Raw genomic sequence first — 13,779 nt, 5'->3', positions numbered from 1 at the left:
GGAAGGCTGACAAAGAAAAGTTTCCCAGTTAGCGTGCTGCTGCCTCAGGGTCACGCTTTAGAGTTGAACCCGGCAGTTACACATCTCTGATGAAGAGATGGCAGCAAACAAAAGAAATCATTTCAACTGGAGCCAAAGGACAGGAAAGAATATTTAAACCTTGCTAAAAGTGAGACTGCCAACGGAGAGACAACAGCTACTGCCTTAAGGTGCACTGCAAGGGAAAGGGAACCATTTCCTGATGGAAGCCTTGTACGCTTTGTTGCTAGTTTCAGACAGGGATTTCATGGGGAAGGAGGAAACAGTGTTGTGGTACACAGCTCAGACCTGCTACACGAGTCTCATCAGACACCTTAGGAGCAGCTTTAAGTGTTCACCAGATGAGACAATGGGACAAGTCTCCTCCTGGTACAGCTAACTTATACCTGCTCATATGTGCTCTCATTCCAGCTAGAAATCACTGGCACTTATAGTCTCTGTCATTTGTGTCAGTGAGAAAATACCACTGCAGGTGAGAGGAGAATCACATCCCTTACACCTAGGGATACCAAACTTTCTCTCTCTCGTTCTGCTTTTCAGAAGAGGTTTATCCGCTGGATTTTCTTATCCATCTGCCTTTATTTAATTGAGGGCTTAAATATTACACACACACACTTCCAAATGCTCAGTGCTGTTCTACCCTGTTTCTCATTTGGAGAAATAAGAACTGTGAACTGGGAACTGTGTTATCTTCAGAGAAACAGAAAAAATGGCAATTAAATCATGCCCCTTGTGAGTTAGTAATACTAGGAAGAAATAATAAAATTATGGGATAAAAAAAATATATATAACTGGATAAAGTGATTGATCATGTCTCTTTCCTTGTCTTCCCTGCTCATTAGTTCATTCTCCCTGAGGTTAATTCCAGCATCCTGGCTCCTGAGTAGTTCTAAGCAACTGCCAAGTTTAATGTATTCTGCAAAGAGAACATTTTTTTCCTCTTTCCTCATGACATGACTTTTCCTTGGAACTGAAAACATGAAACAGAGTAGAAGATTTATCATCTAATTTTTCCCACCGCTTTGCTCTGTCACTAGCTATGAGTTATAAGCTATTACAACTTCCCAATGTTTTAAATGTAAGATGCTAGACAGAGTTACATACCAGAGTGGTGGTCACCATTTCCTCAAACCACTTGGACTGGGCTTGGTTATAAAGATCCACACAGCGCATCAGGTCATCTCCTAAAAAGTTCAAGACAGCAACACCTTAGCAGCCACGTATTATAGCCACGTATTATGGAGCTTAGAAGGAAGTTGCAGCTCATTTTTTCATATGCAGATCCAGAATTTTTGAAGTTCAGTCCATGTGGAGCTGAATGCAGTTCTGTTACATGATATTTAATAGGTGCAACAAAAACAACTCAAACAAAATGAACGTACTTGATGTTTGATAAAAGATCAAGTGATTGGGTGAAAAAAGTATGAGAGGGAAAGAGCTTTATGCATTAACTGAGGAAGAATCAAGCTTAACATTGCCAATAAAGTGCCAAAAAAGCAGATGGATCTGAAAGTCTCTTGCTTGCTTCAGCTGCAATCTTAAAAAAAACGAAAAACCAACAACAAAAAACACTTTTCAGTTACACAATCTCTCTCCCTGCAACAAGAGAATAGACGGCTAATTACATAATTACCTCCCATCTCATTCCTTTCACATCTTCCTTGCTGGCTTATTGGTACTATATTTACATCCTGCTGGCCATGCATGTACTCACCTGCCTGGGTAGACTTCCGTCTGGCCTTTTTAATTTCCTCTTCTGTCTTGTTGCTGAGTTTCACCTCCAGTTGCTGAGTTTTCATTTCCAGATCCTTCTGTCTCTCTGTCAAGGCTTTCCGAGCCTTGGAGTAATTAAAAGATCGTCAGATGTTTTACAGGAAAAGTGTGCCCAATTGTTTTCTGCTGTCTGTGATTCTTCCATACTAACATTTCTCAGTAAGAAGTCAGAGATTCTACATAAAACTGACTCGTAAATTGGAATGTGATGATTCATGTTCCTGGGAAACTGTGTGGTATTCAAGAAGTGACCCACCACACCATAAAAATATTTTTTGCTGAAAAAATAGGAAAGCATCTATACCCTTCCCAGGTCTCTAACTATCTACCCTTACAAAGGCAGAGTATAACATGCAACATCACATTTTCATGTTTCATTCCTGCTTTTCCCATAACAAATAAGAGATCTGAAATTTCTTCCAAATACATGACAGATACCACCAAATCTTTCACCTGCTGCTTTTCTTTGCATCTAAACTCTTGAAAGAATTTCAAATGTCTTATAGAATTTCTCTCCTGAATTTCAGTATAAATTTATACAGAACCATGAAGTTTTAGGCTTATTTATGAAATACTGATTTAGCCAATGATAATTCATATTTTACAAACCAGGAACTTAAGGCCTGCCTTACATTTAACTTTAAACTGCATTACCTTAAACTTCTTCAGGTTTTTAAATACAGATTTCTCTGTATAATTATTAAAATTATACAGGAAAATGAGTGAAGTGTCTGAACAAATAATCCTAATTACCACATATGCCAGTTGTCATTGTCTAAATACATAAACTCAAAATCACTTGTTTTGCGTAGACCGTTCAATTTGTTATCAAATAGGTCACATTTTTCTTCCCTCAGAGTATTTAAAGCTAATTTGGATACTGATATTTTCTTAGCACTTTGCAGTTTTCTACATTCAGACCAGTTTTTGAGTTACAATGCTGTTTTTCACAGTCAAATTGGTTTGTGAGTTACAGTGCTCTGCAGGCAATTACCTTATGCTTTTCAATTTGCTATTTAAAGGATGTGGACTTAGCCTGGCAGGTCACAAGAGGGAGCTGCAGTAAAAGAATTTGGTGAGAAGTTGTATTCGTCATCCATCATAACTGCAGATGAGGCTATTTCTTTCGAATCATTTTTTTCAATATGCCAATATTTCTTGCAGATATGACTGTCAAGAACTTATTAGGTTGGAGAAAAATGCCTTCCCTGCACATATATAGTATAATTACTTTGTGTATCCTACTACAAACTCTGTCTCTGGGAGAATTTTCTTATGAATATTCAATCTTTAATGAAAGTCCCAACAGGGGTTGTTGGCTAAATTGTTTTCATTTGCAGTTCATTCTCAAGAGAATACTGAGGATACAACAGCAAACAAACAAATAATTTGGCATAACTGATGGAGGCAGAGGTATCCAGTTTCCTGCCAGTTACTGATAAGACAGCATCTTTTGTAGACATAACACTCCATAAAGCATGACCTCAGATGGATGTTTATATTGAAACAGTATCAGATTCTAGGGTGCTGCTATGATTTGGGTTTTGAAATAATAAGATTTGCTATGAGGCACAGAAAGCTGGAGCCTGGAACAGTGTTTTCCTAATTCTCATTACATGTTTGAGCTGCCTTCTTTGGCTACCTGCTTTTGGCCACTGTAAGAGACAGGATACTGAGACAGATGAAACTTTGTTCTGACCCATTGCTGTTCTAATGCAGTAATTTTTGACAGCAATGCATGTGACTTCTAGGCTCACATGAGTGAGGAATATTTTAATCACATGTATTCAAAATTCTTTAACCTGAAGTAGGAGGGGGCAATGCAATGGAAAAGCACTTCAGTAATAACATCTTAGCATTGGCTGTAGCCTTCAGTTTCCCAAAACTAAGCTAAGCAGAACACCACGTTTTGAGCTAGCAATGCATACATTTTAACAGAAAACCCTCAAAAGAATCCTTTGTGCCTTTTTTTGTGTGTGTGGTAGAACAGAAACTTTCCAAGAGACAGTTGCTTTCTTGTCCCAGGCAATACCCTATTAAAATCTCCATTTTGTTCTCTGTTCCCACCTTTTCAACTGCTGCATAGCGGCTGGCCAGATGCTTCCGTAAGTCTGCAATATGATGGTCACACTTTTTCATGTCTTTCTTAAAGTTCTCTCTAAAGTTGAGCAGGGGTTTCTCCACCTCGCTCTGAAGCTGATCAAGAAAACAAAAAGGAAGAAATGCTAACAGTTAACAGCTAACAATCAAGATCACATAATATGACAGCAAATACAGCTGCTGATTCTTATGGACAGACAGTGTGACATTAGACAATGGCCACAAACTGAGTGTTGCAAGATTCAGGATGATATCATTAAAAAATAGCATAATGATGGCAGTGGAGTATTGGAACAAGTTGAATGGAGAAGTTATGAAATCTCTGTCCCTAGAGTTATTCAAGACAAATTTCTCTGTGCATGTCTGTAACAGGATAGGAGAGGCTTAGGCAGAAATACAGAGGCATAGATTAATAAACCAGAGAACCTATGCAGCTGAGTTATCAGAAACCAGCTTCAAAACTGCTTCTGATCACACAAGTACTTACCTTCTTTGCTCTATCAGCATTTATGGAATGTCTGGTAACATTCAGCCCAATCCATCTCACTATGACTTCTACTACTATAATCTGTGCAAATCTTCAAGAACAGAATCTCTCTACTGCAATTAAGCAATGGATATTACATGGATGGAAAAAGGATTCAATACAATGATGGCCTTCTTGAAGGATTCTTTGTGTGCACATATATTGTCTACAACTATCATTCCAGTCCTCACAGGCATCAGTAGTATAGCAACATCTCATTTTTGAAATGCCCCGAGAGTGCTGTCACTCTCCATAATTCTCCATTTAACAGAGCTGAGGGAGTGCCATCAAAGTTGCTCAGTATCTTCACAGTAGTGTTTACTTTTGAATATTCCTGGTATATTCTGCACTGTGCTGCTTGCTTTGTGTATAACACTGCCTGGTTTCATTTGACTATCAATAAAAACTTCATTTATTATCTTTATGAATGGCTTTTCTGAGAATAATAGCAATAACAATAAATGTAAAGTGTCCTGTTAATAAAATAAAGCTGGAACTAGCAGCTGCTTATCGTCCTAAACAAATAAAGCAGCAATGTGGAGGAAGGTCAGAGGATGAGACAGGAGTTCCTGTGGAGGGTTTATGGAGAAGTAGAATAATGAAAGATATATGGGTTCTTTTGACTACCTGCATGCTCCGCACTCCACAGTGCATTTTTTCCTCTTGGAAATCAAATTGTGAAGCCAACAGGGAGCAAAAAGTATTTCACTAATTAAACTCTAAAGTAGTAGAAGTTTGAAAAAGAACAGTGGGTTACCAAGACAACTGCTAGCTGCCTTAGTAACCTGTGCATAATCACTCATAAACAGTACAGAGCTATAATTTTCCTCCAGAACATAACTGTTGTGCTTAGATATCCAGAATTATATTGAACATGATCACCCACAGAGGTTAACATAATGTAACAGGATGCAAGATTATGTCACATGTGCTGTAAAAGAACAGATAAATATAATAATTTTTAGATGAAATCTCCTTGGGCATCACTTGACAGAAGATCCAAAAATAACTCCAAGTAAGTTCCCACTGCACTTTTCAGAAAGCTTAAAAATGCTAACAAGTAAGAGCCCTGAGTTGTAATCCTTTCAGACAGATTTGCTAGATTCTTTTCAAGAAGCCAGGATTTTTTATTTTTAATTGCTCTACTGAAGTAATCTCTACAAGCTACCGCTTATTTGAAAGTGTTAGAATTCAGACCTGTAGGTAAGTAATAGCTAGAGTCAGATTCCTTCTTATTATGAAACAAACGCAGGGCTAGATCTATTCTAACCTACTTATCAGGTAGATTAAATAAATTATGTTTTTGGCAGGAAAAAACAGTTTCATTCACCAAATTCAGAGGTTCATTCACCAACTTCTTCATTCTTCAAAATACATACTATATGCGTGTGTATTTTGCCCATTAATAACCACCGAAGGAGTGACTCTCAGCAACTGCAGGACAAAAATCTTTGAAAAAGGGAGAATTAATTTACCTTTGAGGAAAATTTGAGATGAACCTCTGCTTCATCAGCTAGACTCTTCTTTAGTTGTCCCCAAGCCTCTCCCAGTGTTCTAAAACACCAATGCAACAATGATCAATATCCTGTGTTCTAAGCATCATCTCAGTAAAACTTGTAAGACAGTTCATCATGTCACGTACCAATGTTTAATACCATATCATGCACAGCAGAATCACAGAAAAGAAATAGCAAATACCAGATAATTCATCTCTCTAAATTAAGACAGAATTGTATTTATATCACATGTAACGACCTTTGACCATACTGTTCTTCAAGACCTCCAGTTATAGAGATTCTAAAATCTCCTTAAGCACTGTATTTCAGCATTTTATCCTCATAGTTAAAAAGTTTTTTTTTTTTCCTAATACTTAAAATAAATTTTAACCTATGCATTTTTTTCCATTGTCATTCATACTTCACACCTTACTTTAGGTGAACAGTTTAGTTTATTTCTTCTGTAGAAGCCTGTTAGCATTTGAAATTATCAAGTGTTCTTTCCACCTTCTCTTTCCTACAGAGATGTTGTTTCGCAGACTCTGATCCCTTTAGGTACATTCCTCCAGACTCTCCAATAGCCTGGATTCTTCTTAAATGTCATAACGAAAACTACACAGTCTTCCAGATGAAGCCTTCCAGTTGTTAAACCAAAAAGGAATAAATCATAAGAGAGACTCCTTTTACATATCTCAGTATAATTGCTTTTTTAAGATGCTAGTGTAAAGTTGCTGATGAATAAGCTTGTGATTCACTACAACCAGATCTTTCTCCCACAAACTGTTACATAACTATCTTTCCCGACCTGTGATGCCTGAGAGGCATCTTCATTTTTTTCAGTTCATTTCTCTAAGGATAAACCTTATGGAATTTCACTCCACAGCTACTTTCTGTTGGTAAACAGTAGGCTTACTCAAACAGTTTTGCCCTCAGTTTTTATTTAGGCCACATTTCTCTTGCCTGTCTACAAGAATCTCTCATTGTCAAAAGCTACACTAAATTAAGAGTTATGATGCCGACTCCTTCTTCCACATAGACCGTTATTCCATTGACATAATTTGTTCCGTGTACATCCACAATAATTAGTCATCACCTTGTTTTCTGCTAAATCCTTCTAGAATGTTTGATGGTTTTTCCACCACTTATCCAGGAGATTATATAACCTGGATCTATAATTTCCTGACTCCTCTCTCCCCACACTTTTCAAAGTCACAACTGCTTATTCCTACTAGCCCAAAACATTGCCCATCACCTGCCCACTCTGAGGTCCCCTCTCACTGCCCATTTCTCACTAGAACTAGTTATTTTAGTTGCATGATCGTAGTTGACCTTTTCAGTACAAATCAATCTCCTATGCATCTTATACATATTTTATTCAACTGCAACAACTTAAATGATCATAGATTATATCATCTTACATACACATGCAACAACATAACCACAGCAACATGACTAGAACCATCCCAGCATCGTAAATTACCTCCATCTCCTTCCCTCACATCCCACTCACATACATCCTGTTGGGTCCTCTTATGATCAGAAGAGTCCAAAGGACTCTTCAGGAACATCTCATACTTGAGTCAATTCCAAGCCTACCATGCAGCAAAGCTGGAAAATCCTCCACGGAGGAATAACAGCAGTGGCAACTGGAATGTTCAAAGTGCAGGTCAGGGACCACCCTCACACCTTCTCAGGAATGAGCAGAAGACACTGGCATATGGATACTTTGAGTGTGCCAGGCTCTAGTCCCAATTCTGACTTCAAATAGCCTTGCTGACTGACCTTCCTCTCTCAGTTTTTAAAAAAGTGGAAACTTTCCTCCTCCTGGTCCTCAGCAATTCACAGGGCATTTGCCTTTTCCTTGTCCTAGCCACATTGGCCACTACAGTATCAAGTGGAAAAGAAATTCCAGGACCTCTTTACATGACTTCATCTTTCCACGTCTCTGCATTGAGCAGCACTGTGAAGTGTTTCTGGCTCCTTGAAAATCTAAAGACAATTTCTGAGCACTGCTGGGGTACTTTGCTAAGTGTTCCCTTCTGTCCCCTATTTTTAACATTTTTAATGCTTCAATCCTTACTCCCTCCCTCTTTCCGCTACTGTTCCACAGTTTCCTTCCTGCCTGGTTTTTCAGGTTTTCTCTCCTTTTTCTATTAGGAGTTGGAGAAAGTGAGAGGAGGACACAGAAGAAGGCGACTTCTGGTTTTGTTAGGAGCAGGTTGATGCCTATACCTAATGGGGAAAGAACAACAGAAACCCTAGTAAAAGATGATGTCTAGAGAACAACACAAGCAACAGTCTGGTTGTCCTCTTGCAATTTCCATCCTTCATTAGTGGAAGCAGAGGAAACATCTAAATTGCAGAGTCCCCAATAGAAACACATTGTGTGTGAATTAGGGTGAAGACAGTCATTTCAAACCTTGGCTTTCATTGCTTAAAGGGTTTACATCAGAACAGCTACAACTACTTGCAGTTCTTCTGCAGTGGTGTATTTCATTAAATTACTGCTGAAGAATTACAATCCAATTTAAAGCTCTTTGCCTATTATCTTGATAGTTTACAAAGCGTTTCTACTTTGATATGTTCCACAGCCTCTGTAAGTGAAAGAAACAGAAGAGCCAGAGATGAACAACTGCTTGGAAGAAGAACATCCACAGCATTCCTCAACAAGGCCTCTTTCTTCCTTTCCTTTTATGCAGTGAATATGGTACAAATAGGGACACCCTGATGCTTTTCTTGGAGGCCCAGACCCAAGATGAGAAGAGACTGTTGCTTCATCCTTTTGCATATGCTACTTCAATTCTACTGTCCTAGCCTTATGGATCTACTTCCAGCACTATATATGTTTTGAGTATTCTTCCATATTCACAGTAGTTCTGAATTGGAGATCTGAGGAAAAATACAAGTACCTGTGTAGGAGGGAATGTCTTTTGTGTTGAAATTCTTGTTTTCTACAATAGGCACAGAGACAAACTTACCCTTCTTCTTGAGCAGCCAAGGAGTTTTGAGAAAGTTTGGACAGGTTCTTAGCATACTCTTCCTCAATCTTTATTCTATGCAGACACACGTACAAAGAGAAAATAAAAAGATTAGTGAGTAAACATTAAGGCAGAATCACCTCAAGCATATAATTTAAAGAAAATGTCTGCATCTTAAGGGATCTGGCCATAGGAATCTTCCTCTCAGTCTTCAGTGCTTGGCAGTCATTTTAGGATCCATTTCTTACTTTCTCATAATAACAATGCAGTGGCAAGAGCACGAATATATGCAGCAGAGCATGTGCAATAAAATTAGAAGAAAAAGTCAGTTTAGGAGCACAAAGAATGAGGATAAACTCTATCCAGTGTACAATATGGTTTATCTATAAACCTCCTTTCACTTGAGAACCTTGTGTTTCAGTTTGCTGCCAAATGTGAGGGGTCACACACGTCCCTGAAGCAAAGATGGAGGAATGCAGTAACACAGAAAAAAATTCGACTGAAGTAAGCAATACCACATCATTGTTAATGGAACTACCATCAACCACTGGAGCCTGGTCTCCCACAGCAAGAAAGATACAGTGAAAAATTGATAACAAACACCCAATCCATAAATAGCTTCCTCTTGTTCCTTGTATCTGGAGTGCTGGTCTGCACCTTTCTTAGGGACACTGAAGGTTCCTGCTCCCTGTTACAGATTGCAGAGTTGGCACAGACGTGTAGGATTCCAGTCTCTGCTCTTCACCTGTTCTACCTGTAGTAGCAGCAAGACCCTGGCTTTTTTCTCTCCATTCATTCAGGAGCACTATGTCAGTAAAAGAAACTGAGCTGCTTTTGGAGGGGATTAGAGAAAGAAGGAAGCTGGTGGTACAAGAGAAGAGCTGTTGGTACTACAGGAATAGCTTCAGGGAGAAGAATGAGAGTAGCTGTTGAGCAAGGTAACAAGAGTAGGTTTTACTGCAGAGCAGGGGAAAGAAAAGGTTCAGAGATAACATGCATCATCCCTAAAATCTAAATTACCTCCCCGCCCTGCTTTCTTTTCCCAGTCAAACATTTGCAAGGTGTACATGATAGTTCCTCTGGAGGACAAATGACTACCTGTACATTTTCCAATGAGCTTGCTCAGTATAACATCTTGGAAAGAGAACTGTGATCTCCTGATCCTGAAGAGGAGGCTGTTTTCAAACCTATTTCCTCTACCGAGGAGACAGAAGGTGGGAAATTTTCAACACACCGGTTTGCAGTAGGTGTTTAGACAAATGCTGCTAAGTTTGTCATATTCAGGGCTAATGGGTTCCCTCCAAACATCTAAGACTGGTACTCTGGACTGCTGAAAGCATAGACTAGCTGAACAGGATGCCAATATATGAGATGCACCTGGTTGAGGCCCATGGCCTCAGCTCCCCCTCCCATGAGAACAAAAACAGCCCAATACCAAATCTACAGCAACTCGACTCAGAAATTCTCTCTGTTACTCAAAGGCTCCAATTTCTAGTCTCTGGCTGTCACCAAGGAGCTGACGGCCAGCACCCTTCTCCAAATTCCCTCCCTCATTGGTACAGTCCCAGGACTGGTAGAGGGAGCACTGTGCCTAACCAGGTTTCAAACAACACTACCTGTTTTCTAGTATCCACATACTATCTTGCAGTGCTTTTCACACAAACTCATCCATTTAAAGCATCTCACAGAAGAAAATATCCTGCTGATTTTGACTAATTTCCCATTATATGGTTCCCCTCTCTAAGAATGACTTTCTCTGTTCTCCAGCCAACCTGCTGGGTGATCCCTGGGGCCTGGTCTCCAACTGCCCACGTTTCCAGTCAGCAGTTTACCTCTGCTCCTCACTCCCACACTGCAAATGCTGCTTCCCATGCCTGCTGTAACAAGACCAAACTACAATTATAACGTGTCAGAAAAACAGCAAGATAGATCAAGGGCTTCGCCTATACCTAGCTCCCTACAAAAGGAGGGGGTTTCGAGGTAATACTGCCAGAGCAGCTTAGAAACAGGAGCATAGGCAAAACAGAAGAAGCAAAAGAGTTCACAAGTCCCATCAATCTGACGCAGGGGAAAATACCCTCTGAACCTCAAGCCTGGCAATTATTTAGTCTTGAACATGTGAACAAGACACTCAATAAGCACCTGAATTACTTAATCTGTAAATTATTCATTTTTTCTTCCAAGGACAAACAGCAAATGATTTGTAAGAAAACTTAAAATCTGACTGTGTGGCCAACTAAGTGCAGCACTGAAATCTCAGGGCAGAAATTGTCATTTGGCATGACTAAGACTGCAGGATACCTTGTCAAGGTGTAAGGAAGTATTTTTAAGTGTCTTTTGATCAATATCATCCACTAGATTTTGTGACACTTTAAATCCTTTAACTTTATTAGTTCTAATTGCTTTTCAGATGTTTATTCCCTGCTTTCTTACACTTTTTTAGACAGAGTACATAGCGTGCCCATACCTAAATCATTCTTTCCAGTCACGCTATCCTATGATGGCTTTAGCAAAACTAGAGAGATACAGAAAAGGGATGCAAGGATAATCCAATGTGACTGTCATGCAAGAAGAAGCTAAATAGATTAAGACAACATGGGGAACATGGAGAAGAGGTGGCAGAGGAGATCTGACAGACATCTACAGCCCTGTCAGTTGTGTGACTATGAAAATTTTTACTGTTCCTCCAGATCAGGAAGCAACAATGAAATTATCAGACTGCAAAAGAAGTATTTTTTTTTCTATAGTTAGTTAGTAACTGCACTGCAGAAGCCATTGCTATTAAATTTGCAGTGGTCAAAAATACAAAGTCACTAGGCTAGACAGATCTTCATCAGCTTCAATACAGTATTCTGTGTCATATGTTTTCATTTCAGGTGGCTAAATAATCTTCTGCTATATATTTTCAGTTTTCTAAGCACAGCTCAACTCAGCTAAAACATACAAATGGCCAAAAGTCCAAGAGAGCGCTCTTTTCTGGAGAAAAGCAAACAAACAAAACCAAAATATTTGCTCCTAATATCCTGATAGACTCATTCTATTTGGGGAGGTCTGTGGGGTTTTGAATGTTTACTTGGAATGCAAATGCTGGACCATATTTTCACTTTTGACTTAAGTAATTCCTTCTATCCTTTACACCCACATCCTTGAACTTTCAGTTTACCCAACTTCCTAATTATTTTCCTGCATTTCTTGAAGTCTGTCTCATTAAAATTCAAAGCCTTAATTATATCCTATCTTTGCCTACCTTGTAATTCAACAAGAATTGAATGAACACTTAATTGCTCAGTTTAATATTACTATTTGCAAGCAACTTCTCTAAATGCATCTACTGAAAAAAATTAATTTTAAATTAGCATTGCCTCTTGTTCCTTGTTTGATAAAGAAATATCATGTCTGAGAATGCCTAGGCCTTGCCATTTCTGTTGGCACATTCATTCTAATCCAAAGAAAAAAAATGTGTGCAAGTATAAAGGAAATTTCATGACTATCTTTGCCATAGACTTTTAAAGATGATTGTTCTCTTATTCAAGTCAGATTTGGAGACTTCTAATAGATCTTCGTTATTATGTCTGCAATTATTTTCTTCCTTTTCCCTCTAATCTTTCTTCAGCATCTCCAGCATCTTCAGCATCTCCAGCATCTTCAGCACCTCCAGCAAGTTGAGGGAGGTGATCCTGCCCCTCTACTCAGCCCTGGTGAGGCCGCATCTGGAGTATTGTGTCCAGTTCTGGGCTCCACAGTACAAGAGGGATGTGGAGCTGCTGGAGAGAGTCCAGCGCAGGGCCACAAGGATGATCAGGGGCCTGGAACATCTGCCCTATGAGGAGAGACTGAGGGAGCTGGGCCTGTTCAGCCTGGAGAAGAGAAGGCTGAGAGGGGATCTAATCAGTGTCTATAAGTACCTCAAGGGAGGGAGTGCAGAGGACGGTGATGGTCTCTTTTCAGTGGTGGCCACTGATAGGACTAGAGGAAATGGCCGGAAACTGAAACACCAAAAATTCCATAGGAACTTAAGGAAAAATTTCTTGACAGTGAGGGTGACAGAGCACTGGAACAGGCTGCCCAGAGAGGTTGTGGAGTCTCCTTCTCTGGAGATCTTCAAAACCCGCTTGGACGCAGTCCTGTGCCACGTGCTCTAGGTGACCCTGCGTATGCAGGGGGGTTGGACTAGATGATCTCTAGAGGTCCCTTCCAACCCTAAGCATTCTATGATTCTATTCTATGATTCTATTTTTACCTCTCTCGCCAATCACTGTATGTCCAAAATGATTAGTAATCTACCATATGTCTGCTATTGCTGCTTATGTCCAGTTGCATGACCTGGTACCAAGAGTTTCGATTTCTCTCATTTTATTTTCCAGCTTCTGTATCTTTGTGTAGAAATGCTTCCATTTTTTTTTACAGTCAAATTAGAATTAACAAGCAGAAAAATCTAAATATTGGCCAAATATGTCACTGTACCTGCCCTCCTCTACTTTTCTGATTATTCTATCTTCATTTACCTAGTTTTTATCCTTCCTTAGAGTGCGTGAAAAAAGAAAAGCCAGAAACTCTCATAGTCTTCCAGGCTGCTACATAAAGCCTTTTCTTAGCTGTTCTGAGCCTTGGTTGCAGAAGCCTGATGTATGGAGGGATATTTTCTGCACATGAATGATACCTACCAGTTAATCATTCTGAAAGTCTTGATAGTAATATTTCCTGAGCCACTTGTCTAATCCATCATCTAATCACCATCATCATCATAATGGTGATTTAATCACCATTGCTTCCCTCTTAGAGATGCAAAGGTTACTGATAAAGGCCTGAGCTCCAACTTCCTTAAGTGATCTCTGCAGTCTGACACCATAACCCTTTTCCATGCACA

The 13,779-nt window shown here is 39.4% G+C and overlaps 1 protein-coding gene across 2 annotated transcripts in view; it reads right to left on the bottom strand.

Annotated features, from left to right (window-relative positions):
• The window catches only part of GAS7 (growth arrest specific 7), an 83,540-nt gene that overhangs the window by 2,243 nt on the left and 67,518 nt on the right, over positions 1–13,779 (bottom strand). For both annotated transcript variants that reach the window (XM_088535984.1, XM_088535985.1), the window contains exons 8-12: positions 8,913–8,987; positions 5,914–5,992; positions 3,880–4,008; positions 1,754–1,877; positions 1,144–1,223 (exon numbers count right to left, since the gene is read on the bottom strand). In XM_088535984.1, coding sequence (XP_088392110.1) covers positions 1,144–1,223; positions 1,754–1,877; positions 3,880–4,008; positions 5,914–5,992; positions 8,913–8,987 — 487 coding nt within the window. The remainder of the gene's footprint in view (positions 1–1,143; positions 1,224–1,753; positions 1,878–3,879; positions 4,009–5,913; positions 5,993–8,912; positions 8,988–13,779) is intronic.

The sequence above is a fragment of the Tinamus guttatus genome, unplaced genomic scaffold (assembly GCF_059628265.1).
Source record: "Tinamus guttatus ecotype Peru unplaced genomic scaffold, ASM5962826v1 Tinamus_guttatus_pri_ptg000649l, whole genome shotgun sequence".
In the NCBI taxonomy this organism is placed as follows: Eukaryota; Metazoa; Chordata; class Aves; order Tinamiformes; family Tinamidae; genus Tinamus; species Tinamus guttatus.
The sequence above is the reverse complement of the archived record's forward strand: the minus strand, read 5'-3'. Positions and strand labels throughout refer to the sequence as shown.